This window comes from Melopsittacus undulatus, chromosome 1 (genome assembly GCF_012275295.1).
Source record: "Melopsittacus undulatus isolate bMelUnd1 chromosome 1, bMelUnd1.mat.Z, whole genome shotgun sequence".
NCBI classification, from domain to species: Eukaryota; Metazoa; Chordata; class Aves; order Psittaciformes; family Psittaculidae; genus Melopsittacus; species Melopsittacus undulatus.
Window position 1 is genome coordinate 106,557,979 of NC_047527.1, and position 25,486 is coordinate 106,583,464.

Consider the following 25,486-nt stretch of genomic DNA (forward strand, 5'->3'; position numbering starts at 1 on the left):
ATGCCTAGGCACAGGCAGGAAAGCTTAAAGGGTTTTCAGAGTAGGCTTTTAATTTCCACCACTGCTGGCTGCATCGCTGGTGGTCAGTAAGAAATACACAGGACCCTTCAGGACATTTCAGCATTCCTGGGTATGAGATTGTGTCTGTGGGATGCGGGTGATGGAACTGGTGGAGTTCCTCTCCACCAGTGGTCCGGTGAGACCTGCTTTGCCTCCTGCTGGGCAGTCTGGCGGTATCTGATGTACATGATGATGGTATGTATGGTGATGGTAGATGAGGGGTTTTGAAGGTTTTTCTTTTTAAAGTTTAGGTGAATTTTGAGAATAAGGACTTACATGTTCAGTTTTTCTTGCATTTATTCTGACTGTGAGTGGACTGGGGGATGGGCCTGTAGTTTCTAGCCCTTCACACAGGGGACAGATATGGGGCAGGTCTTCTCTCCCACAGCTTGATGACTGCTCTTGACTGTGACCCTTTGGCAGTGCCTGTCCCTTGAGCCCTACATCTCTCTACAGCGGAAAAAGTCGATGTGGTGAAATGCTCTGGGGTTTTTGCTGTGTCAATAAACAGAGACCAGGACAGGACCTTTCCCTTCATTTTTATACTGTGGTTTGAACTCCCCTTCTATAAGTGTTGGTCTCACACCATTAACCCCTTGCAGCCCTGGTTTGAGGAGGTTTCTGAGCAGGGTTGTAAATGCTTCAGAGGAGGCACTGGGGAGGGAAGCTGAATAATGGAAATGTTAACGGACCTTTCATTGCACACCGGATACATCATTACTTAATTTCTTAGCTTTTGTCTCCTGTTTTTATAGGTCTGTTTTTCCCCCAATCAATAACATTCATCCTACTCAGTGAACAGGCTTGATATTGTTTTTATGGTGTGAAAATTACTGCTGCTTTGACTGCCTCCTATTACCAGGTGACGCTGCTTGGCAGAAAACAATGAATCTTCCTATTATTTGGAAAATAAATGTGATTTATGGGAGCAGCAATCGATACTGGTCTGTGTCTTGCTGTCAGAGTGCTTGCTTTCTTGAAATAAGGCTTTTACCTTTGGAGTGTGAAGGCTGTTTGTCTACTCCTGTGGAGCAATTTGTAATACCTATTTTTTAATCTCAGCTTTTATTAAGATTTTTTTTCTAGATGATGATGTTAAGGAAAATGTCTGGTTTCCTTTTATGAGTTTGATGTCTGTGGAAAGCAGTTGGGGGTGTGAAGTTAGGCACTCTGGCACAGAAGTTGTGGATGCTGGAGATGATGGGCGGAAGAGGAAGGGCAAAGCTAACCGTCGAGTGCCTGCTATCACTTCACTCACTGGAAAGACAATGGTCAGAACTGAGGATTTATTATCAAAACCCCACAATATTGATAGCAAACAATGGTTCAATTTAACTGCAGGGAAGCAGAACCACATCACCTGATAGCTGTGCAAGGCATTACCTAGAGATGTCTGGGGAGTTCTTTGTGCTTGTTCTTTCTCTTTTGTAGCCACTTCTCCACTGCCTACCAGTTGCCCTTGGCTACTGTGAGCCACCTCTGCTCCTACACAGCACAGGTGTGGGCCCTGTTTCCCTAAGGCCCACACTGAAAATGCCTTGTGCTTCTGGAAGAACAAGTAAATAAAGAGCTTACCTACCTGGGGACACTTTCTGTGTGTCTCTTAGGTCAAAGGAACTAAAGGACTTTCTCATAGATTTAGATTTTTTTTTTTTTAATTAAAAATAGACATGGACTCCAAGTCCCTTCAGCTCTCCAGAAACTACAGTTCTGGTGTATTTGCACAGGCAAAGCATTTCGTCTCACTGAGTGCATATATCAGCACCACTGTGAGCAATTACAGTTGAAGCTAAACCCTAAGCTCTTCTTTGTAGCTGCATCTCCCATGCCAAAGAAGCATAGGCACATCCCCAAGACAGCAGAGCTGTGGGTCACCTCAGCTGGGCATGAGGTCCCCATACCTTCAAGCATGGATGCTCTGGGAGAGTTGTGATGCCCCAGAGCACTACATGTTGGAAAGCCACCCAAGTGATTCCAGTCTGGGATGGAATTTTTCACCTCTTAGGAATCAAATGTAACCTCAGCAAATGATTCTGTCCCACAATGTACTGCATAAGGGGACAGTTCTTTTACCAGTAACTTTGCAAAAGCAGTCCTGTGTCCAAAAAGGTACATCTACATGTTTGCACATGTAACACTGAATACACAGTTATTAATCCTGCACAAAGGGCCAAAGACACACAGCCCAAATTATTTCTTTGTATAGAACTGAGCTGCTCAGAACAAATAGTTAACCAGGAGATTTTTGTTAAGTACCTTAGAGTGCAGGTACCTCAGATGGGAAGAGCTTGATCATTAATTTTGAAAAGCCAATTTTATTTCAGGTAAGTTTTATTTTGTAGATGGTTTACTGTCCCTTCCTGCCAGCCTTCTTGTTCTGCTTGAGGCTGACTCCTGGTCAAGATGAAGTGAACACCTGAAAGTTGTTTCTTTCTCCCTAGAGGTAAATATGCATGAGCACATACACATATGTACATGTACCTTAAGCACCCTTCCAGATATTTTCAGCCACTTTGCTTAGACCAAGGGGACGGATACTGTCTAGCAGCTAGGAAGCTGAAGCAAACGGGAATTGCTGTTTATCAGTCTTACAACAGTGGAATCATCATTTTTCTGAATATCTTTCCACAGAGCTTTTATTTTTTAGGCCTCTGAGTTTATGTTCAGGTAGTGCCAAACACTGGGGTGAGCTAAGCCTGATTTGGGTCTCCTCAGTGGAACTTCTTTGTTTTATGGTCAAGAGGAGAATATTATGAAAATCTGATCTGCTACATTATATGGGGCCATATAATTTCACTTAATGATGCCTACCCAAGTGTATCTCATAGAGAAACACCCAGGCACAACTGGAATTAATTATCTCTTTTAGGCATTATCCCTTACAAAAGGTACTTCAGTTTACTCAGTTTCTCAAACAGCAGCTTTGTCCATGCAACTGTCTGGTTCCAGTGTCTTTCTACAGGTAGGATCATCTCTGGCCAGGACTAAACACATGGTTTGTGCTAAGTTAGCAACAAAGAATGGGTTTCAGTGGGTAAAACAGCATAAATACAGCTGCCAGGGTGGCTGTAATTTTACTTTGATAAATATAATTACACTGTTGTTAAAGGGACTTTAGTGTCATTTATTTCTTCGACTTGCAAGAGTTGGATAGAGAGCTGTCAAAGGGACTCCACAGTTTTGTTTCCTTATCTAAAATTAGAGCCCCAGGACACAGCTGTATTTTTGTACTTTGAAGATTAATTTAAACTAAATACCATACTCGTTATATCAGGCTCTCTCCTCTTGTCTGGGATTTTTGTCACATGGATGTCCTTATTGCAGGTGCAGCTTTTCCTGCTGTCCCATTTTGCAGAGGACATATTTCTGTGTGTTTATGTGGCTGTTGGTGCAGGATTCAGTGCTGTGTGTTTTAGCACTCTAGTGATAGCACCTTTACTGCGATAATGAGACATGAATTTTAAGAGGTGTTATATAATGTCCTGGTTTGAGCTCCCGATGGGGAGCAAGGGGGAGAGTGAATGGATGAGCTGTGTGGACTTGGTTTAAACCACGACATACATTGATGATTATACCTATGCAGGAAGTCTGAGGTAAAATTCTAGACTTATTTAAGGTTTCACATATGTAACATAAATAAGCTATTGCTCTGTTTATCATTAGACTGAATCTCACTCTTAAAGACTCTTTGATTTTGATCAAGAAGCAGTCTAGCTGAGGAACAGAAGTGACATGTTGCTACCCCAGAATCTGTTCATAATTTGATGACATTATCAGGATATGTTCTCTATAAAAGATCCTGAAAAGGTCCTCCTTTTTAAATTAAACCTTGTGGAGTGTACAGTATTTTTCTGAATAGAATTAACCATTCTTTAATTTAGCCCTGGCAGTGCTTGTGCTATTTGCACTAATGTATACTGATATTCAGTGAATTAAATCATGACGCATCCTTCTAAATGCAGTGGTGAAGAAATCCCATCAACCCACATTATTTTAAAGCAGCTTTTGCCAACTAATTTGTGTTGCTTCAAACATGGAGCACTTTACTAGGATGAGTTAACTCCAATACTTACATAGTAAACCCCCAAATCCTGATATCATTTATGAGGCTAGCAGGAGCTTTGCTTCACAAAGGTTAATGTACTCCTGTCAGGTTCCTGACTTCATAAATAAAGCAGTGCTCTGCTTTCTCCCTGGAAGAGGTTGTTGTGTTCCTTGCTCCTGACTCTCGTAAAACTGAAACCATTACTAAAACAGTTTTTTGGCATCAGCCAAGGGCTTTCTACTCTGTAAGCTACCTCGTCCTCATTTTTGATACAGCTGAATTTCCTAGCACATTAGCCTAATTTATCAGCTTTGTGAAAAACCTGTTACGATTTTTTCTTTAGTGTCCTTCTGGTTTTCTGCAATTCCAGAGAATTTGGGGACGCAAAGTGTATTAATCTGGAAGCACAATTTTTGCTGGAGGAACTGGACCTTAGAGATACGAAGTTCAAAGTTGGAAATTTGTTGAAGTGAGGGTGTGCTGGAGGCAGAAAGTGGTTTGATGTATGATGGCCACATTACAAACATAACTGTGCTTGAAAAGGTGGTTTTCATGGTTAAGAGAGTAGTCTGGGACTTAAGGGGATCTGCATTCAGTTTTTTATTCTCCTCTTGCCTTCTTGAGTCAATATTCAAATGGTTACCAGCTAGCCTATATCCCTGTTCCCTGCGTATAAAATGAGGTAATTTAATCCCTTGCTCTTGCACTCCCTTCAATCCGTTTAGACAATTAATTCTTCAGCCTAAAATCATGCTGTTTCACAAGGCAATCACACAGAGAAATAATGTGGAGCAATATAGATTAAGCAGTTTTGTAGCTTATAAAAATGAAATTCAACCCTACAGAGTACACTCCTTACTACCAATACTGAGACAACATATTTCTTTCTCTCCCTGAAATCTAGACACACCAGAGATGGAGATAGGTGAGGTCTGCTAAGTACCCTGCTCCAGCCTTCTGCAGGTGCCTCTTGTTGCATCCCCTCTCGTTCTACCTACTTGCACTTGTAGTGCAGGCCTTTGTACAACCACAGCCATATCTCTGTGAAAGCCCTCAGAAAATGGTGTTAGTTTCACTTCTGTCTACAGCTATCTGAAAAATCGTAAATGTAATTTAAATATAACGTAAAATAAAATGCAATTAGTTTATCCGATGTTTGTCAAGAGAAAACAAAACTGAACAGCTTACATGGTATTTGGAAGAATAACACATTCCTGCCCTTTGGCATAATTCAGCCTATAACTTTTTATCCAGTTGTTCTTGTGCAATGACATCCACCACTCTGGGGTGTGACACAGAGCAGAGCTATGGAAAGATACCCTCTTGATATAGAGGAAGATTTCAGCACACCCATCACAGGAAAAGTTATTAAACCCCTTCAGTTATTTAACTTCTGCATTTGAAACCTGCATGTTTTGGGGGCATGTGTTAGTGGAGAAGAAATGTAACTACTTCTCTTTCGTCTTTCCTTTGGCTCTACCCCCAGCATGCTGGATGTGAGTCCCACTGGAGTGGAACTGACCCAGTAATGGTCCTCTGTGAGAGGTTTAAATACATTTTCCTACTTGTTAGAGAAACCTAATGTAACCCTAACTATCCAAGCCAACTAGTGTGGTAAAGAGATGTTGTAAGATGTCAAGAATCCAGAGCAAAAGGAGGAACATTTATAAAGGCACCCAGAACAGCTACCTTTAATGGAATTAGACAGCTTAGCTAAATAAATAAGAAACTATTGCTTGTGGAAAAAAATCTCAGTGATTTCCCCAGAGGTAAAATCAGTAAAGCAAAAGAAAAAAAAAAGTCTAAAAAAAAAAGTTAAATAAATCCCTAACCATAAACCCAAAGGGACTTGTCAGTTTTACAGCAGAAATTGGAGAGACCACTCAAGCAAGAAGAGGATTAGGCTATCTCCTATCAAAGCACACATGGACTGGATTTTTACAGCAACTTAAACAGAAAGTAGTGGCATTTTGAGGTGGCGGTTTGGGTTTTCTTTTTACCCCAGTTGTGGCAAAGATTGGAAGTAAAAATACACACAATACAGTCCCTAAGGTAATGCCTTTCCAGCGGGACCAGTGTGTCTGTCCTCCTAGGTTCATCCGCTTTAACAATTATAAAACTGCTTTGCACAATGACCCCCAAAAGCAGTGTTAAACATTTATACCTTTTGGGTAAATCTATGAAGAACTATGTTGCATGGTGCTGAACACGGGAACAAACTGGCCTGGCTGTGAGAAAGAAAGTACATAGTTGGTGACGAAGGGTCCTGGATGTTGCCTGACACAGGAGAGCTGGAAGCAGCTATGCCACCACAAATCCTCCCTCCTAACCCCCTCTGACCTGGGCTCCTGATCCCAGACACATCAGCGCTCAACTATTTTGAATCTGCTCAGGCTTCCAAAAATACCAGGCATGCCCTGAGCATACTCACATTAGCACAGCCTCCACCGTGAGAATGTGGTACAAGCTTGTTTGCTCTGCACTAGGAGCACTATGCTTGCCTGCCTCGCTGCCTCCTTGTCACTGCAAGACTATGTGATGGTATTTACAGGTATCAGAAATTGGGCAAATTATCACTGGAGTGTGAATATATGATTCCCTGTTAAAAGTCAAATTTTTTCCTCTAGGCTCAGCCCAGCTCCAGACATCTCTTCATTCCTGCAGCTTCTCCTGTTGGCCATTTGGTGTGTCCCTTGCTTTTCTTACTATATGGTTTCTGCAGTATTTTACAGTAAACTATGCTGGGCAGCATAACTGGGCATCTTCACTTGCCCATCCTCAGACTGCTGATGCACTCTGTGCTCAGTGACTGCTCTTTCCCTGTCATGCTGTGATACCTGCTGCCACCATCTGCTTTGTTGGTGTCTTAAAACATTTTTCCCCTAAAGAGAGAGCAGATACAGTTTTAATTTGGAGTCTACTTCTGGGCTTTCTGCTTGCTCATCTGAAAGTTATTAATTCCAGGACAGGCACAATTCTCTCTTTTTTCAGCTTCAGATTCTGGTGCTGTTGAGGTAATGTATTTCTGTCTGCCTAGCTTTTAGTTTTAAAGCCTTTACCACTGTATAACTCTCTCTATTCTTGTTTTATTTTTTTCTTAGTTTCCTTGCCACTCTACTGCAAGCTGGTGAAAAACTGTTATCTCCTTCCCACAGGCCTTGCACAAAGAGATAAAAAAGCAATTCCAGTGCCAAAGCTCAAAGTCTACCTGCCCATCCTTCAGCCACCACCCTATCTTGGCTAAATCTGACAGTGTCTAAAGCCTGGAGCCTCCTCAAGTTCTCCTTGGAGGTTTCCTTACACATCCCTATATGTTCTGCATTCACAGACATACAACCACTGAGCCCATGCAGCAACCGGTGTTCCTACTGGTAGTCACCAGGGAGGTGCATTGTGCCCATTTTCACTTTCAGAGCCTACCCTGAAAAGGGCCAAGTGCCTAAAGATGGTCTCAATTTATGCTCAGCATAAGAAGCCTTCTGCTAGAATTAAGTAGTTATAGGTTCATGTCCCTCAGCTACCTGAAGGCTTCACAGCATTATCTTCTTCCCACAAAGGCTCTTCTCTTAGGAGGAAAATAACTGAGCATCTTTAAACCAGCTCTTTAAGGTCTTCATACAGTGTGAGAAAGCATCAGCACAAGAATATACACAGTGCCAGACCTGGTGAGCAAGACTCCTACAGCCCTTGAGCATTGTGAGCACCATGTAATGGGCCCCATAGGTCTGCAGTAGTAACCTTGCTTCCAAGATGCCACATTTTGTAAAAAATGGTAGACTTGACCTTAACACCTACTATCAGTAGAGTCCTCTTCATAGTAGAGCTTCATATGGAACTGGATGTTCTTAGCCCTTTTCCCTACAGTACTTTGAGAGGTCAGTTATCTTGGTGCCATTCCTGAAGGTGTCTGACTTGAAACAGTATTAGAGGGCACAGGTTTGGCTTTTAAATCTAATTCTAACTCACTCACCCAAGTTAAAGCACATAATTTGTTCTGAAGCTAAGATATCAATCCAGATGAATTTACATCACCTCTTTCTAACCTCAAGACTTCTAGTAGATGAGTATTATGTTATCAGATAGTATTCAAGGATGCTCTTTAGCTACATATAGCTGATTCAAGGCTAGCCGTAGTAAAGAATTAATTGCTCAGTGTGTGGTTAAAATGGATTCCATCTTCACAAGTTTATACATTTAGCTTCAGTTGTTTTTTTTTTATGGCTGGCACTAATGATAAGCTTTCAGAATAAACATATGTGTATTGTTCTATATTGTTAGTAAAGTGGCCGTAATTCCTACTCTGCCTAGTTTTCCTGTTTTAATAATTCTTCTAATTGGGATTTTGTAGACCAGTACTGCCTTCCTTGAATTATTTGAGATGAATAACTCTGATGCCAGGGGAATATTTTACTGGTGCCTCCCTCACCCCCCGGAAAATCCATTCATATTTTAAAAACTTAAACCCCAGAAATTTGCCAGTTCCCAACTGTCATTTGCTCCTTATAGCCTGGTTTTGGAGCATTGCCAGAAGCTCTCATCAGTGTGCTCATGTTGTATACATGACTCTTTCAGCATAACGTATGGCTGTGGACAAGAAATAGGCACATGAAAATAACGGCTGCTGATTTCACTATCAGTATGCTCTTTGACCTTGACCCCTGCTTGGAAACTACTGTATTAGTAATTCAAGTCTCATGTTGTCTCTTCTCTTTACTTGTAATACATGTTCTGCATAGGTTTGTTACTAAGTACGTGTTACAGACTTCACAAACTGAGAATAAAATCACAGTGTTAGCATGACACCCCCAAATACCAATCTGTCTGCTAGGTTTCTCATGGCAGCTAGTTACTCTTTGCATGGTCTCTGTACCTTCTTACTGACCCAGCACAGGAGCAGCACTAATATTAGAAAGCACTAAACTCTCTGTTAATGTGGAATAATTTTATTTAAAACCACTAGTCTAGTTCCCAATTGAATTTATTTGCCAAAACATGAGCCCTCGGTGTAGCACAGATGCCATTTTTTTGTGTCGTGTGAAAGCATGGATTCTTGCTTAGAAAGATTTATCTGATATTAATGACAGAGCTGCATTTAGATGGCATGAATCAGCACGTGCCATAAACTGCTTGAACACTCATTAAACCTGATGAATTAAATAACCCTCCTGGGCTGGAGAGAGATGTTGCTGTTATAGTTTATGATATATCATATATCACATCTGTTCTACCCATGTTATTTTATGTGCAAAAGAGATAACACCAGCAGGAGTAATTCCTGTTTATTTTGGAAGAAACAGATGCTCAGCAAGCAAGGCAGTGCAAAAAGCCTGGAAATTGGGAAATCTGCTGGAAATCTCTCACATAGGCTTAGGAAGTGCTGGGAGACTTTTATAAATAGAGAAAAAGTCTGAAGAATATTATTACGGAGTAGTTATACTGTGGGTTGGTTTGTTTGCTTTTTTTTTTTCCACAGTAATACAACTTGTATTCTGCTTTGAATTCCTTTGGTTTTGAGTGCTCTCCCTTTGGAATTGTTGTCATGTGGGCTACTTATCCACTGCTTGGGTCTCTTAGGTTAGGGTCTGGTACTTGATGATACTGATATGTGTCTCTCCTGTTCGAGGGAGCACTGGACTGGGGCCCAGGTCTGCATTTCAGTGGCTCTCTAAATGGTTTAAGGCTTGGCAAAGGTAAATCCTCCTAAAATTGCAGGCCAAACATTGCTCACTCTGTGTTATCTACATAAGCTCATTTTATTTATTATTAACTGGTAGCACAATTCCTCCACTTCTCAGTTTTACACTTTTGGTCAGTCATGTGTGTGCTTGCTGGCTGAGAGCCCCTCCAGTCAGGCAGAGCCAGTTCCCAATGGAGTCAATGGGTTCGGAGCCAGGCCAGCTGCCCTTGGCTGTGAACTGTAAAATAAATATTTCTCTTAAACACAGAGCATCTTGAGTATTCCAAGAATGTCTCAAAAGCGAGTCTAGGCTATGCCAGCTCTTCTTCATATGCAATGGGGAAAAATCCTTTCAGAACTGAGGCATGGGAAGTATGTAATGTTGAGATGTGTCATTGTCTAAACTTTGGGCAGGGTGGGATGTTAGGGAAGGTTTCCAGGAAACCAGAAAAACTTTCACAAACTTACTGGCTGACATCCATGGCAAATGTCATTCCAGATATGGCAGAGAATTAAGCAGCTCTGCAGCAAAGTAAAACCACATCGAAAAAGAAAGATCATAACACATTTTAATGTTAAATGCTAAATATTCAAGGACTGTAGAAGTCAGTGAGACTGAGGAAGAGAGTTACTATCCCTGCTACTGTTTAAATGAATAATTTTCTATGATTCTGGTTAAAAACAAGTGGTTAGATGCATTTAAGTACATGTATTGTTTTTTGCTTTAGGAGGAACTAATCTTTAAGTTACTTACAATCTGTTTTATAACTAAACTGTGGATAAGATTTCTCTCTCCTGTCCAGTAACAAGTCACACTGTGATGAGAACATAGTGTCTATTTTAAATCTAATACACAGCTACACACACAAAAAAAGCTACCTTTCAAACAAGTTCACTTAGGACTACGAAAATCCTCATTCAGGCTATATAAAATTATGAAAGTAAACAGATACTCAACACCTTTGCCAGTCAAAGCTCTGTTGACCTAGAGCCAAATACTGAAATATGAAATTGGTACTGCTCTATGCAAGGCATTGTCCTTTACTGATTCTTCTCTTGCATGTTCATTTGCTCCTTTCTCAGCTCTCTCTCTGGGGCATCATTGGACTGCCTTGATCCCCAGGTCCAGTACTTTTTCAGTGCTGACAGTAATCTGAATTACTGGATTCCTTGGGGTGCAAGCGCCCAAAGGCAGCTGCCTCAATGGATCCTGCTGTCTAAGTACCTACTGCAGACAGTGGAGCTCTAGCCAATGCAATCCATTGACCCTCAAAAGTATTTGAGCTCATTATAAAATACTGGACTACCTCTGGCCATCTGACTTGCCTTCTAGGCTCCACTGGTGAGACTGACATTGACTGTAATGTCACCCTATGCACTAGCCACCCTGGCAGACACCTTGACTTCCATGTACTAAGCAGGAGCTGAATCGTATGTTTCCTTTCCAGACTAAGGTCCTGGCACATCTTTGTGAGCACCTCAGTTGGTTTTGGTTCAGTTCTTAATCTTTCCTTCCAATGTTTCCTCCTTTCTACATCCTCTCCTAATCATAGCAGGTGATAACACTGTTCTGTCTGTCACTCAGGCTCCCAGCCTGGCCAACATATTAGCTAGGATTTATCTGAGCTGTGATTATTGAAATATCTGTGGTTCTTGATTTCTGACTTAGACGTCTAAGAGCCAGTCCTTCCCAGCAATACACACAAGTAAATCCCTCCTCCAGACACCCGGTGTTTCACACCTAGATCCTTTCAGGTTCCTTTCCATCGCCTTTAGGAAATCCAATCCTACCCTGCTCCTACCCACTGGCTATCAAAGGTTGTTGTGGGGACCTCATAGCAGCCTTCCAGTATCTGAAGGGTGCCTATAAGGTTGCTGAGGAGGGACTCTTCATTAGGGACTGCAGTGATAGGACAAGGGATAATGGGTTAAAACTTAAACAGGGGAAGCTTAGATTGGATATAAGGAAGAAGTGCTTTACTGTGAGGGAGGTGAGGTACTGGAATGGGTTGCTCAGGGAAGTTGTGAATGCTCCATCCCTGGAGGTGTTCAAGGCCAGGCTGGACAGAGCCTTGGGTGACATGGTTTAGTGTGAGGTGTCCCTGCCCATGGCAGGGGGATTGGAAATAGATGATCTGAAGGTCCTTTCCAACCCTAACTATTGTATGATTCTATGATATTATTGTCCAGCCTGGGTTGCCTCTCATTTTTCTTTTTTCACACTGACAGCTTTTTTTCAAATACATCAAACATAAGCTTCTTGCCTTGGCTTTCAAGCTAAGCTTGCCCAGTTCCTTACCTTCTGCATCAGCTTTCATTGCCTGTCAAGGTAGTTACTCCCTGCTGGGTGCCATCATTCCCTCATTAACTTTTCCAACTGAGAACCTGTATGTGTTCTTCCATCAGGCCCTCAGGCTTGGGAGAGACATCTTGCAAACAGCCGCAAAGCTACATTATGACCTGTCTTCAAAGCTCTTATTTAAATTCTCCTTTGCCATAAGGCTTAAGAAAAAAACACGCTTTTGACATTATACAGACTACAAGAGTGCATTATACTATATAATATATTTATTAATGATTTCTCATACTTCCTGTATAGCTTTTCTTACACTTTGAGTATAAATTCTTTGGGGTAAGAATCACATTTGGGAGTTTGTCATTAGAATAGAAATAAATACATCAGAAGGATAAATAAAGAGGGTTGTAAATCTTTTTCATTCAAGAGAGGGACACACCTAACTTTCCTGTTGGTCAGATGTTGTTAACTTCATTAGGAGCCATGAGTGTTGACATCAGTTTGCCTCATTCATTGCCATTATTTCTAGGGTGATAAGGCTTTGGGAGACGCGAGAGCACCTCATTTCAGTCAGGACTATAAAACAGCGGCTACTTCTTCCATGATGCATTTTTTGGAGAAGCCACTGGAGGGACACCTCCACTACAAAACTGAAACCAGCTGCAACCTGCTCCAGCCCTTCTAGGCTCGTCTGTCCGGTCTTCCTCTCCGGTGGAAGACTCCAAACATGGGTGTTATTTGCTGGTTATGAACTAGTTCTGATTTAAAATCAAATGCCTAACACGGCCTAAAGTTATTCGTTCTATAGACGTAGGAGGAAAAGAAAGAAAGGCTAAAAATGCTCATATCACTTTGGACCAATGTTAAAGCTTAAAACTTCAAGGGGAGATACCAGAAGGCCTGCTTCTGCAAAGTCCAAATTGCTGAGCATCCTGTGCTGAAGTGAGGCTGGCTCATGCAAAGGCCTCAAGACCAGACGCAAATCTGCAGTCACTGGACATTAGGCAACTGAGTAATATCTGGTGGCCAAGCTGTCCCTCTTACTGCTGCAGTGATGGCCATGGCAAAGCTGAAATATCATACTGAAGTCCATGGGAGCTGCAGAATTTCCCTTTTCTATATCAAGTCTACTCCTGTTATTGAAAGTTGACTCTTGCCAAACCACATTTTTTTTCCCCCTAAGCTAAATAAACTAATGACTATCCACCACTTTTCTGTAAAAATAATAGTCACCAAAAAAGTGCCAATCTGGAGAAGATATGCCAAATGTGTCTAAAACATATCTCTGCAAATACAGTTCTATTTTTGTCTGAAACAGAAGGCAGGAAACATTTATATTCCTGAGTATCTAAATTTATCTTGAAAAGAATATTTATTAAAGTCACCATAGAAACAGAAATTTAGAAGTATTAGACTTATTCCAGTTGTTGCAATTACGATTTCCTCCACAGCATGATCTGTTATATAGCAAATAATGAACAGCTCAATATGTTATAATTTTATTCTAGAGATTTTTGTTCTTTGATAGAAAAAATCCTCAACTTCAGTAGCATGTAAAAGTGCCCTATCACATCCCCTTTTACTGAACAAAAAGAGAAAAGAACATGGAATATTTACCTGGAAGTAAAGATTCAAGGAAAAAGTTTGAACTTGCAGTCTATAATTTAGGGCAGTATCCAGGAGTGTTCGTCAGATCTAAAAACGCTTTATTTCCTGATTAATAAGCAAGCTCCATGGCTAACTGTACACAGTTAATGAAGACTCTGCTCTGCCTGTTGTTCACTGGTCTCCCTAAATCCCGTCAACAGTTGTCACAGCTACTGCTTACAAAGCCATTTTAAAAATGAACCTACCATGATTTTGCAGGAAACCATTTTTGTAGTGTGACTTCTTTAACCACAGCATTCCCTGACTGATGCTTGGTCCTTGCTTAGGGTGGTTCCATCTGGTTTATAAAGGGGATACACATGCCATATTCCTGCTGGATTGGATTACCTTGTGTTGACCTCTGCTGTGTGGATGTGTTCAACATAGGAACTATTTCAGTTAGCAGATGTTTTATAAATAAGCATCCTATGAATGCCAAACTTTGAAATAACTGTTTTCATGTGCTAAAAACTAACTTTTACCATGAAAAATATTTTGTAAAGTGTTAAGCAGTCTATGCTCCTCCTCTTACTTGGTGCAGCCTTTCATTCTAGCTATTTACTACAGTAGCTGCTCCAGATAACAGTTTTATCATTTACAATATGTTTGATATAAATCCTATAATATATAAGTCCCATTGTCCTATTGTGGAAGCTTCATCTTTTCTTACTGGATGTATTTTCTAAAAGGAACAATGTAATCCTGTATGCACAGGTTATATTTATCACAGCTGGCTTAGGCAGAGACAGAATTAATTAGGAAGTGTCTCAAATGTCAGATCATTAAATGAAATTGTAAAAAACTAAATTGTAGTCTTCAGGGAGAAGATATCTCACAAAATGACCCTTGAAACAAACTAAAATTGCTATAAAACATTCATTTTTTCAATTGCTTATAGGGACAATGTATATGGTTCTGCATAAACACTAAAGCGTTCTGATTTGATGTGAAGGTCAGCACAGAAGTTGTGATGAAGAATTTCTTTCAGTCTCTGAGGAATGACTAAACACTGAACAAATATTTAATTTGCATTTTACATTACTCTTGAATAGACTTTTCTTTTTCAAAAAGTCCCCCTGGAGTTTATTTCACTTCTTTTCTTGTCAAACATTTACAGGATTAAAATGAAAAAAACCCAAGATATACATAGCAAACAGTTAACGTTTAGTAAATACTTCCCTTTCACCTATGTTAATACCAAAAGGTGCTGTAGTAGTAAAATAAGGGAAAATGCAGCATATTTCTCTTTCCATCCTAAAGTAACAGCTTCCCTAGCCTGAAATCAACATTCAGACTCAGTCATAGAAATGCATTTTAATTGGAGAGACTCTTGCAATATAGTTTTAAAATCATGCTTGTGACGTCTGTTATTTTAATGCACTGTTTGATTCTGGGGACTGGCAGGAGGTTTCTGTATCAGAATGCTAACTCTTACCTGCATTAGAAAAGGTAACAAATTAAGTCAGAAAACAGCGTGTGGGAGATAGGATATTATTTTCCTCCCCTCCCTTTTTGTCCCCAAATGAATCTGTTTAGACTGAACCAGTTTTAGCTGCAGTGTCAAGGCAACACATTAGGAAAAGGGATGCTTTGAAGAAGCTCCCACCCATTTGCTGGGGTATTTTGTAAGCCCTTTTGGGTATATACAGACCCTTGTTGGTTAGTGACTTTGCAGTACTGACAAGACGCAGAACGTGCCAGTGTACACGTGCAAACACAGGAGGATAAACAAGCCCTTCTCGCTGCAAGAGCTAGTGTTAGCTGCAGTGAGGAGGAAAGCTGCATTAAAAACAAGTACACTCTTTCCTCCCACTGCTCCTGGTGTACAAAGAATGTATCAGATCCAGAGGCAAAGGACATGAGTGGACAGTAGCAGAGGCAGTTAGTATTGAGGGTTGAGGTTGTATTATATGAATATTAAACATAGCTTCTAAAGAGCAGTGGTCCCAAATGCACCCGAATTTATTTAAGGGGCTTATTTCTTTTTAAGATCCCCCCAAATCTGCAGTTTTTCTGTAGGCACTCAGTTGCCTGGCCTCACTGTGTTAAGATCTGTGGTTATTCCCACATCAATAACTGTTAAGAGGTGCTTGGGGTTGGCCACCCTTTCAGAGACCCAGCCCTGTGATTTCACTTCAGCTGTAGGGTTGTAGAGATGCTCTCTGCCCTCTTGTCTCTGCAGAACAGGTTGGAGAACCTGTTTCTGAAATTAGTGAGTGTTTGGAAAGCCTCCACTATGTTTTCCATATAAAACATTTTTGACAGCACCATCAATGGTCCCTCCCCCAGTCCCAGTAGGCTATGAAAGAAGGGAGTTTTCAGGAGGCAAGTGAACATAGATTCCTGCGCTGCTGTCTCTGTCTCCTTTGCACAATGCTGTAGAGGGAGATCAGGGCTCCATCCCATCTGCTTTCCAGTCTTAAATTCACTGAGAGGAAATTGTGGCTTGGAGTGCAAATGTGCCTCTGCACTTAGTACATCACTGCTTGACACTGTACTGGAGAAGGGAAGAGACAAACGCACCCAGTGTATTGTAGCTGGCTCTAAACTGGTGCTCAGGTGCCAGAACTTGTAGATAGGAGGCTGGATAGCTTTGAATTTCAGGTTTTAGTGATGCTCTTGTGACTTATCTTTGTTAGTCTGTGTCAGCCCATACTGGTAACCATAGGCATATGTATGGTAGCTTCACCTACAGTATGAGATGAAACTTGTTATGTTAATAACTTTGTGCAACAGAGAAAGTGCTTCCACCTAGAACTTGGCAATTCTCCACTATGCCATCAGACTTACAGCGCTTAGTGGGACTGGCAGTATATGCCAGTAAAAATGTCTGTGTGCTTAAATGAATCCAAAAGGGACTGACCATCAGCCTCTAATCTTCTACCAATCTCACTGAATTACTTTCATTCAATCTTTCTTTGTGTTCTCATCTGATACCACACTTATCCCTTCATGAACATTCCTCCTATTGAAAGCACAAGCCTTAGTCATCTGTTAAGAGGGTACAGTGAGTGTTACATGAGTGTATTCTTGGATTTTTTTTTCTTTGTGAACAGTTAAAATTGCTTCTTGAGGACATGAATGCCTTTTCTGGCCGTCTCCACTCCTCCATCTTAATCTTTGGTGCTAAGGACATTTGAGAAGTACAGGTCATGTTGCATTGGAGCACAGGATGTAGGAAGCTTACTGCATAAATCACATTCTGTTCTATTCACAAAGAAGATATAATTAGGGATTTTGTTTTCTCTTAAACAAATATTTTGAGTAACAGACTAACACTGGACATTTTTTAAAAAAAGAGGTGGTTTTGGGTTTTTGTTTGTGGCTTTTTTTTTGAGACAGCAGTATTAATAATAATAATACTGTCTGCTTTTTGTTTCATATTATACAAAGATTAGTTTGAAAGAGATATCAATTATATTTGTATAAGAATATTTTTTCTTACTGTTTTTAGTCATGTGTGTTGTACTGATTAAGGGGAATTGATCTTTGTTGCCATATGAAAATGGGAACACAAACATGAGCTCCGTGATTGTATAAGATGTGCTCGAGGGCCATAATTCCAGCCTAGAGGAACTCTTTGTGCCTTAGTCAGACCATGCAGGCAAGTCTATCAAATGTACGATGTGTCATATACAGATTTCTGTCTAGTGGACCTTTCTGTCCCAGACTCCACATTTATCATTGTCTCCCTGACAGGAGCTCTGCCCTGTTATCCTGACTTGTATGTCATTTATCAGTGTTAAGTACAACAAAAGAGTATCTCTTTAAACCCCCTTTACCCTTTCACATGCCTCTACCCTTGAATAATGATATCTGTCTCTGCAGCCACAAATATTCCATTTCATCCTTCCCTTTGTATTATGTTAGATGCTCAATAAGTGATTAAAATGGCATTCGTGCACTTTAAAATGAAAATTATTATGTTGTTGTTGCAGTTATGTGTAAGAGAAGAGATAAAAGCATTTGGGTGCTTTTGCCTCCTTTTTAGGCATGTCAAGTCAAAAGAATTTTGTAATAAAAAAGAATAATCCACAAAGTCAAAACACAGCAATGACAACTCAGCCCAATCATACAGTCCCAAGCTCAAATCTGAATTTTCAGCTGAGGGTATAAACCACTGTCTCCAAAATTCTGACATAAACATAGGAAGTAAAATAGCATTAATGGTCTCTGAACATACTTTCACATATGACTACCATATTTAGTTTACTCAAGAACAAAGGGGAAGGTGGGGGAAATGGGCCACAGGAACTTAGAAAGGTTACACAAAAAATGAAAACAGTTGCTGGAAAAGATGTTTTCAAGCAGCATTTCAGAAAGCACTTGCTGAAGACACTGGCGACACTGGCAGGGGAGCAGGGTGTCATCCCTTTAAAGTTCAAGAATATCATCTTGTACAATTACAACACTCCTTTGAAACCTGGACATGCAGCTGCATTTTCAGATGATTGTGACTCAATCACCAATAAAGTTGCTGTCCATGGGGCAGGCAATCAGTATAATTACATTGGGTTTCTAGATTACAAAAAAGAAACCACCCGAAAGCTTGCCATGAAAGCCAACACCTGCTCTTTCAATCCAGGGGTTATTGTTGCCAATTTGACAGAATGGAAATTGCAGAACATCACGAAGCAATTGGAGAAGTGGATAGCACTGTATATAGTAGAGCAACTTTACAGTAGGACTCTGGCTGGCAGCATTACAACACCTCCATTGCTAATTGTATTTTACAAGCAACATTCCAATATTGACCCCATGTGGAACGTCTGGCATCTCAGGTCTACTGCTGGAAAAAGTTACTCTCCTCAGTTTGTGAAAGCTGCCAAGTTGCTCCATTGGAATGGACATTTCAAGTCATGGGGAAGGACAGCTTCATATGCTGAAGTCTGGGAGAAGTCCCTGACCCTACAGGCAAGTTCAGCCTAATCCCCAGACATTCAGAAGCCTATGAAGCAAAATAGAGTCCATTTTAATAACTGATGGCATTTTCTCAGGAAACTCTGGTGGAGGTCCATAGCAGTCCTGATGTGCAAATCGGTCATCTGACCTGGGTCTTGGGGTGAAAGACTAATTGAACCATCTAGTAGCTGGTTGCCTCCAAAGTTTCCCTCAGGATAGCTGGCACTTGGCTGTGGAGCAGTTTTACCCAGTAAAGTGAATGATTAGAGGCAGCTTTTCCACAGCGGAAATGATGGAAAGAGTGAGATCGTCTTCGAACTCTCGGAGTTTATGAATCATTTCATCCACTGTTAGTGGTACTATGTCATTCCAGGTTACTGTTGCAAATGAATGGGCATATGATGACTGTGCATTCCGTGTAAATTTCTGCCACATGGGTCTTGTACATTCGACTCCATCTGGATCTATGGGTACATCCCCATTATTCAGCTTGATGTGATAGATCATCTCTACAATGGCTGATTCCCTCAGAGACAGGATGCCTTTGTCCACTTGGTCAAACAACTCTTAACATTGTCCTTGTATGGAAACCTTTCTTTCACAGCTGCCAAGAGCTGCCTCCAAAGGCTGAGGGACTATTTTGCTCTAGCAGTTGCTTTGTCAATTCCCCTTCCCTGGCAAGTGATCCCAGCTGCTTGGCTTCTGTACCTTCTAGTTCATGATCATTGGCCCCATTGTCCCAGCATTGTAGCAACCAGGTGATAATGTGCTCCCCTGGTTGATGGGTAACATCTTTTCGTGTTTTCTGTAACTCAGTTGAGGTCCGAGGTCGAGAAGTCACCTCTTCTTCTTTGTCATGTGATGATGACTCCTGATCAGATGCTGTCCCAGGTAGAAAGTGTATTGCCATTGCTTCTTCATCTTGTTCTTTCATCTTTCTTGTCTTTTTTTTTGCTTTTCCCTTTGCATACAGGAGCAACTGATATTGGTACGAATTCGTCCTTTGGGTTAGCTACAGTACCTGTTGTCGGAGTTTGGGTAGCTGCTGTACTTGTCGCTGGGGCTGGTGTAGCTGCTGTGATTGGAGCTGGGGTAGCTGCACTGCCAACAGATCCAGGGACATTTTTTCCTTTTGAAGGTGCTGGATAGTGTTGAACAAGGCCCTGTAGGCATAGGCCAAGCCCTAGCATGTTGCTATGATTTGTCCGTCTCTGGTATGACCAGAATGACAACACACCTCATTTAAGTGTTTTACTAATTTTTCTGGATTTTGCAGTTGTTCAGTGGTGAAATTCGAAAGCACTGGAGGGGCCTGCTGGCCTAGATACTTGCCCATACTATTCCACACACCCTGCCACTCATGACTGTCCAGTCTTGGGGAAAATCTCCCAGTCTTCCTGTATCGTCATCTAACCCTAGTCAGCTCTTGATATCAGATGAAATGTTCGTGGGTAAAACACTCTATATGCGTGCCAACATGGTTATCCCCATCACAATCATCAGGCAGGTCTCAAGGGTACCTAATGGCCATTCAAAACCTTCAGAACTCTCAGATGATGCTGTAAACGGTCTGGAGGGGGGGCTGGGAGCGTGACGGAATGTCTCCTTCATGGGTTGGCCACCCGAGGAGAAGAAAAAAAGATGTGTGATTGTTAAAAACACTTCTATTATATACCTCCCAACGTATAGAGGTGGTGACCACACTGGGTACGTAAGCCAGATTGGTTTCATGATCAATGATTCTATTGTATTACAAGTAATTACCATAAAGTACAATGAAACAAGAACCTTAGCCCAAGGTCCCCTTGGTCAGAGTAAACATGACCTAGGAACAACTAAAAACATTGGTGTTATCAGCGCTGTTCCCAGGCTGAAAGTCAAAACCACAGCACTGCACCAGCTACTAAGAAGGAGAAAAACTATTGCTGCTGCTTAACCCAGGACACCATGTTTGCCACTGTTTTATAACAACAGACCATCTTTATACAAAGTTGGTAACATGCTGGAAATCATAAGCTTCACAGAATTTATGCCTAGCTATTTCCTTGCAAGACATTTTATAGAGATGTGTTAGCAGCTCTCTATAGCAGATAAGGTCCAAGCTCAGGTTATTAACTACAGCTTGGAGTTTCAATCTATAGTCAATAAAAATGCCAAACCAATGCCAGTTTGAAGCTTCGCTTCTTATTCTCTCATGTATACGTACACACAAGTCATCAGTTCTCGCATCTCTCCTTTTATACCTCCCACTCTGTTTTCCAGAGCTATTTCCTCATTCTCTGTCTGAAAGACAAAAAGCACCTTATCCTTCATCTTTTGCCCAGACTCCTCATTCTTCTGCTCTCCTGAGCACTGCACTGGTCATACCTGGTCCCTGCCACTCTTCACCACTGTGCTATATCCTTCCAAGAATCACTTAGAGGGTGTTGAGACCTGCAGGTGTGGGCAAAGCAGTCAAGAAGTATCTGCAGGGGGAGAAAGTGCTGCGTGGCATAGCTGCTGCAAAAGGACTGCATGGGAAAGGATGAAAGGATCCCTCTCGCTACTCCAGATCTGGGTCCTGAGAAAGCCATCAAGACTGTTTATTTTTGTGTAATATCTGCAAAGCCTCTCTGACAAAGATGGGTAAGTGGCTGTACCACTTGATGCTGAAGGGATCCTCCAGAAAGGATTATTGGATGAAAACCAGGTCACCAGCTCCTGAAGCTGGTACAGCAGGAATACAAGTAGATATGAAACGGGTCATTTGGAAAGCAGGGTGTCTCCAGACCTTGATTTCCAGTTCTGGCATGTGAAAAATTCTTGGGGAGTATAGGTGCTGGAGGTTGGTTGCCATCCCTGAGTAAATTTGCCTTTTGTATTTGTTTCCTTGTGACCAGTTGATTTCAGTGTGGTAATTAACAGCCTGGCTATTTATCTTGCTAATTGCCTCCTTTCTTGTTTTGCAACTGAGTTTACTTGATCCCATGTGTACACTGGTCTTAAATACACTTAGCTGAAAATTGGTAGATTTTTACTGAGTAGAGGCATAAGGTTCTGGACCAGGTTTTCAGTAGAGGGAACAAAACCCCTAATAGGTTTACAAACAGGTCCATATAATGGTATTTGCAGCACTTGTATGCTGGCATGCCAGAGTCTGGGAAATTTGAGACTTCCCTGAAGGCAGGACACTGTCTGCTTCTTGTTTATGAGTTGCTATCACAAAGTAGAGATCTAGGAATAAGTCTCTCACAGAAGCTGCCATCTGGCAGAATCCATTTTTCAACTGGCAAACATGTTCTGACTCCTGACTTTTCCAGGAGCATCTCTGGAGGGCAGCTAGGCAGTCTCAACACCCTTTCTCTAGCTGCTCTGCAAAGCTACCACCAAAAGATCCATTCCTGTGTGAGCATCAAAGGGTACACAGTGCTTCAGATGAACTCCTCCTCTAACAATGCCTTATTCAAAGACACTATGGCAGCAGTTTTCCCAAACTGGGATGCACTGACCTAACAGCCACTTCCCAGTAGAAGGACCTACTCCTTTCCTTTTTGCCCATCTTTGCTCCCTGCTACACACTCTTGTCATTTACCACGTGGCAGGTCTGGATCTCTCTGGATCCCTCTGCAAATGGATGCAGCTCATTAACTCAGAAAGAAAACCCAACTTTTTTTTTTCCCCTTGGTTACCAAACATTACAGGAGACTGGACTGACAGGCAGCAGAAGACCATGAGAAGGGTCTGAGGAAACTAGAGATGGTGCACAGGAAATAGTGGGAGCAGGTGGCTGAGTGTAGGGAAAGGGCACAAGAATCATGTCTTCATTTTGAAGGCAGCAGCACACCATTAGATCAGCCCACCAGATCATAACAATTAGGTTGCTACATCCTTGGGTCTCCTAGAAATATTACTCCTGGTATAACTGAAGACAGCCTTCTTCCAAGTGCCCCAGGCTGGTGGCTCACAACTGTCTTACTATCAACTCATGACCTTTCAGTCATTTCCCAATGATGAGCTCCCATCTTACAGGAGGTGTTTCAGGTGTTAGTTCCAGATGTATTAGTTAGTATTTTGCACCTTGAATGTATTTCACTCCATTTCTGTTATTTCAGTGCAAAGTGCCTTCAATTCCTTCTGTACAACATACCAGTTCTTTTCTGCCTGGGAAAACCTCCCAGCTTTTTGCTATCAAGATACTTCATCAACATGCTCCTGACATTTGTGCCGATTTAGCATTTGTATTTAGGCTACATTTTCAACAAACCACATGCTACTTCATATACCCTGACAGAGGATGACTTAACCTCACATCATCACTTAGTACAGTAAGTACAGCTTTTGATGCTAAACACCCTCCCGGCAAGATTGTTACAACTCCCACGGAAATCAAAAGGGGTCTTTGCACTGATGTTAGTGAGCCAGGTCACCACACTGAACGGTTGAAGTTTAAGATCAGTAAGTGTAAGTTGTGAAGAAAATGGTTTGAATATGCCAGTGGGTTTTTAGGGTAAATTTTGTAGCTTTATATTGATCATTACAATGGGAAAAAACCACCCTGTGTTTAAACAAAATTACAGTGAATTGCTCAAAGGCAAAACAAAATTCTCTGCTCAGCTGTTTGGCTCACATTCATCTCCCTTTACTCCTATAGAAGTGACATTTTAATTAACTGTGTCAGGTGGATGTGTAATGTCTCTGCTGAAAAGCCTGTATCTGCTCAGCTGTGTGTCATAGTTTCTATACCACTAACATCTACAAGAGGTCACGCCTTCATGGCAGGAAGATCCAAATTCTGAACAAATACTTTATAATACATAATCTGGCTAAGCTTTTCTTCTCCTGGCACAAATGTATGGAAAGTAGTGATTTCCTTGGATTATTTAAATACACTTTTTTTTTTCTATGAGCAAGCTAAAAGATTTCTATAGTAGGATCAAAAATCAGTTGGTAATAAACAGTTTTGCATAGGACTGGTTGGCTAAATGGCAGCGATTTTGTTCCTCAAGTGAGTGCTTTTAGCTATGAATACCTAAGTGTGCAAATGTAAACCCTGCTTTTGCAAATATATGTGCAGCTCTGAGGTTCACTTTCTGTGAATGTTAATGGACACAGAATTCAATCACATGAATATTCAAAGGAAGTGAACATGAAAGCAGCACAAGTGTGGTTGAAGCAAAAATGTAATTCCGAATCACATCTTCTCCCCTCCCCACAAGTGTGAGCATCTTAAACTTTGAGAGTTTTACAGTATTGACATAACTGTGCATTTTTCAGGTAAATATAATGCAATATAAGCCATGAGACTCCACAGAGTGTTAGGAGGAATGTGTCGATTTTGTCAGAAAGTCTGATTTGGATCTGAAGCTTTCCTAGTCACCTGTCAGCTTAGGCCTAGATAGGATTGCTGTAGTGTGGGAAATACTTCTGCTGGCATGACAGGAGATGGTCAAAGAAGAGGATCACTAGCTTTCTGAGACTCCCTTGTCAAACCAGGAATGAGGGTGAGCAAGGAGGGAAATAATGTGTGAAATTCTCTGGAAGGTGAGGGATGAAGGGGAGCACATTTTTTTATTTTTATTTTTAAATAACAGTGTTGGGGTTTAAATTGCAAGTGTGTGATTTTAACATCAGTGAGCGGGAGGGAGAAACAAAGGAGGAATGGAAATCTATGTATACACTTACTTGAACATACTACATTCTTAATCTGTCACTTTAAGATGTGCCCATTTAGCTGCAGCTGTGAGTGGGAACCTCTGAAAGAGTCACAGAAGCAGGAGTGGGCATACAAATATAATTAAACTCCAGGAGGCTGAAGTACTGCATTTGTTATTCAGGAACTTTCCTGATGCATTTGATTTACCAATAAAGAAATCACACACTGATGCAACCTACAGGGAGAGAACGTTAGAGGTTATGAGCGAAGCCAGTTAAAAATAAATAGAGACAATCCAGACCTTTGGAAAAGCTAATGGCATTTTCCCAAGAGCATCATGAGCATAAGATCAGTGGGAGCATACCACACAACAGTAATGTGAATAAATGGCATCTTCCCCAGATGGGGAATATTGGGGAAATGGGAAAATAATGGGGAAACTGAGGCACATACGTGGTTGGAGCTCTGATTCTGCAGAGCACTTAAATAAATGCTTCAAACACAGCCCATTCTCGCTGATGGCAAACACTGCTTTCATAAACTTAGTCCTGTTTGTTTCAAATCCTTCCTCCTTAAAACAGGGATAATGTGATGGCTACACCTTACAGTTATTCTGTGGCTAGAAATAAGCACAGGTTTACTTTGCTAAGACAAAAGCTACACATGTGGAGACGAGAGCAAGAGATGGTCAGAGACAGGCTTGGTATAGGAGTACTGCTGAGAATATTAGGCACAGCTATCATTGGTGTGATGGCAGTAGGAAGTGAGGAGGAGCAAGGACTGAGGCTGGTAGGTGATGGACAAGATAGATAGGTATGTAGGAAGCCTCAGAGAGATGCACTGTTGAATTTGTGTGGCTATTTCAATGGAAACTAAATGTAGCACACTTACCATGCAGAAAACACAGTAACAAGCTGGGGCTTCCTAGATACCCTTATACTACACCAATGTAAGTGAGAGATGCTGGGGAAAGGCTTGTTTTTAATCCTCATTCAACCTGCAAGATAGGCAAGACATGAAGGGGCAGAAATCAGCTCATTTCAGTATATTCTTTTCTAGTCTTCTTCTCAAAAACTAAGGCAAAGCTGCAGTGATCAATGCAAGCTCTATGGTCAGAATCTTAATTCCTTCATGCCACCTTAATTCCTACCACCAGCAACTTGCTTCAGTAGCTCAATGGAATATGGATAATATTTATTTATTTAGCTAGTAGGAAGGGTTTAGGTA

The 25,486-nt window shown here is 41.3% G+C and overlaps 1 protein-coding gene across 1 annotated transcript; it reads left to right on the forward strand.

Annotated features, from left to right (window-relative positions):
* Nucleotides 1–160: 160 nt before the first annotated feature.
* LOC101870307 (glycosyltransferase 8 domain-containing protein 1-like) lies at nucleotides 161–18,689 on the forward strand. The gene is given in 4 exon segments (XM_034060484.1): nucleotides 161–233; nucleotides 1,147–1,331; nucleotides 18,037–18,622; nucleotides 18,625–18,689. Coding segments are annotated over 4 exon segments (909 nt in total).
* Nucleotides 18,690–25,486: the final 6,797 nt, after the last annotated feature.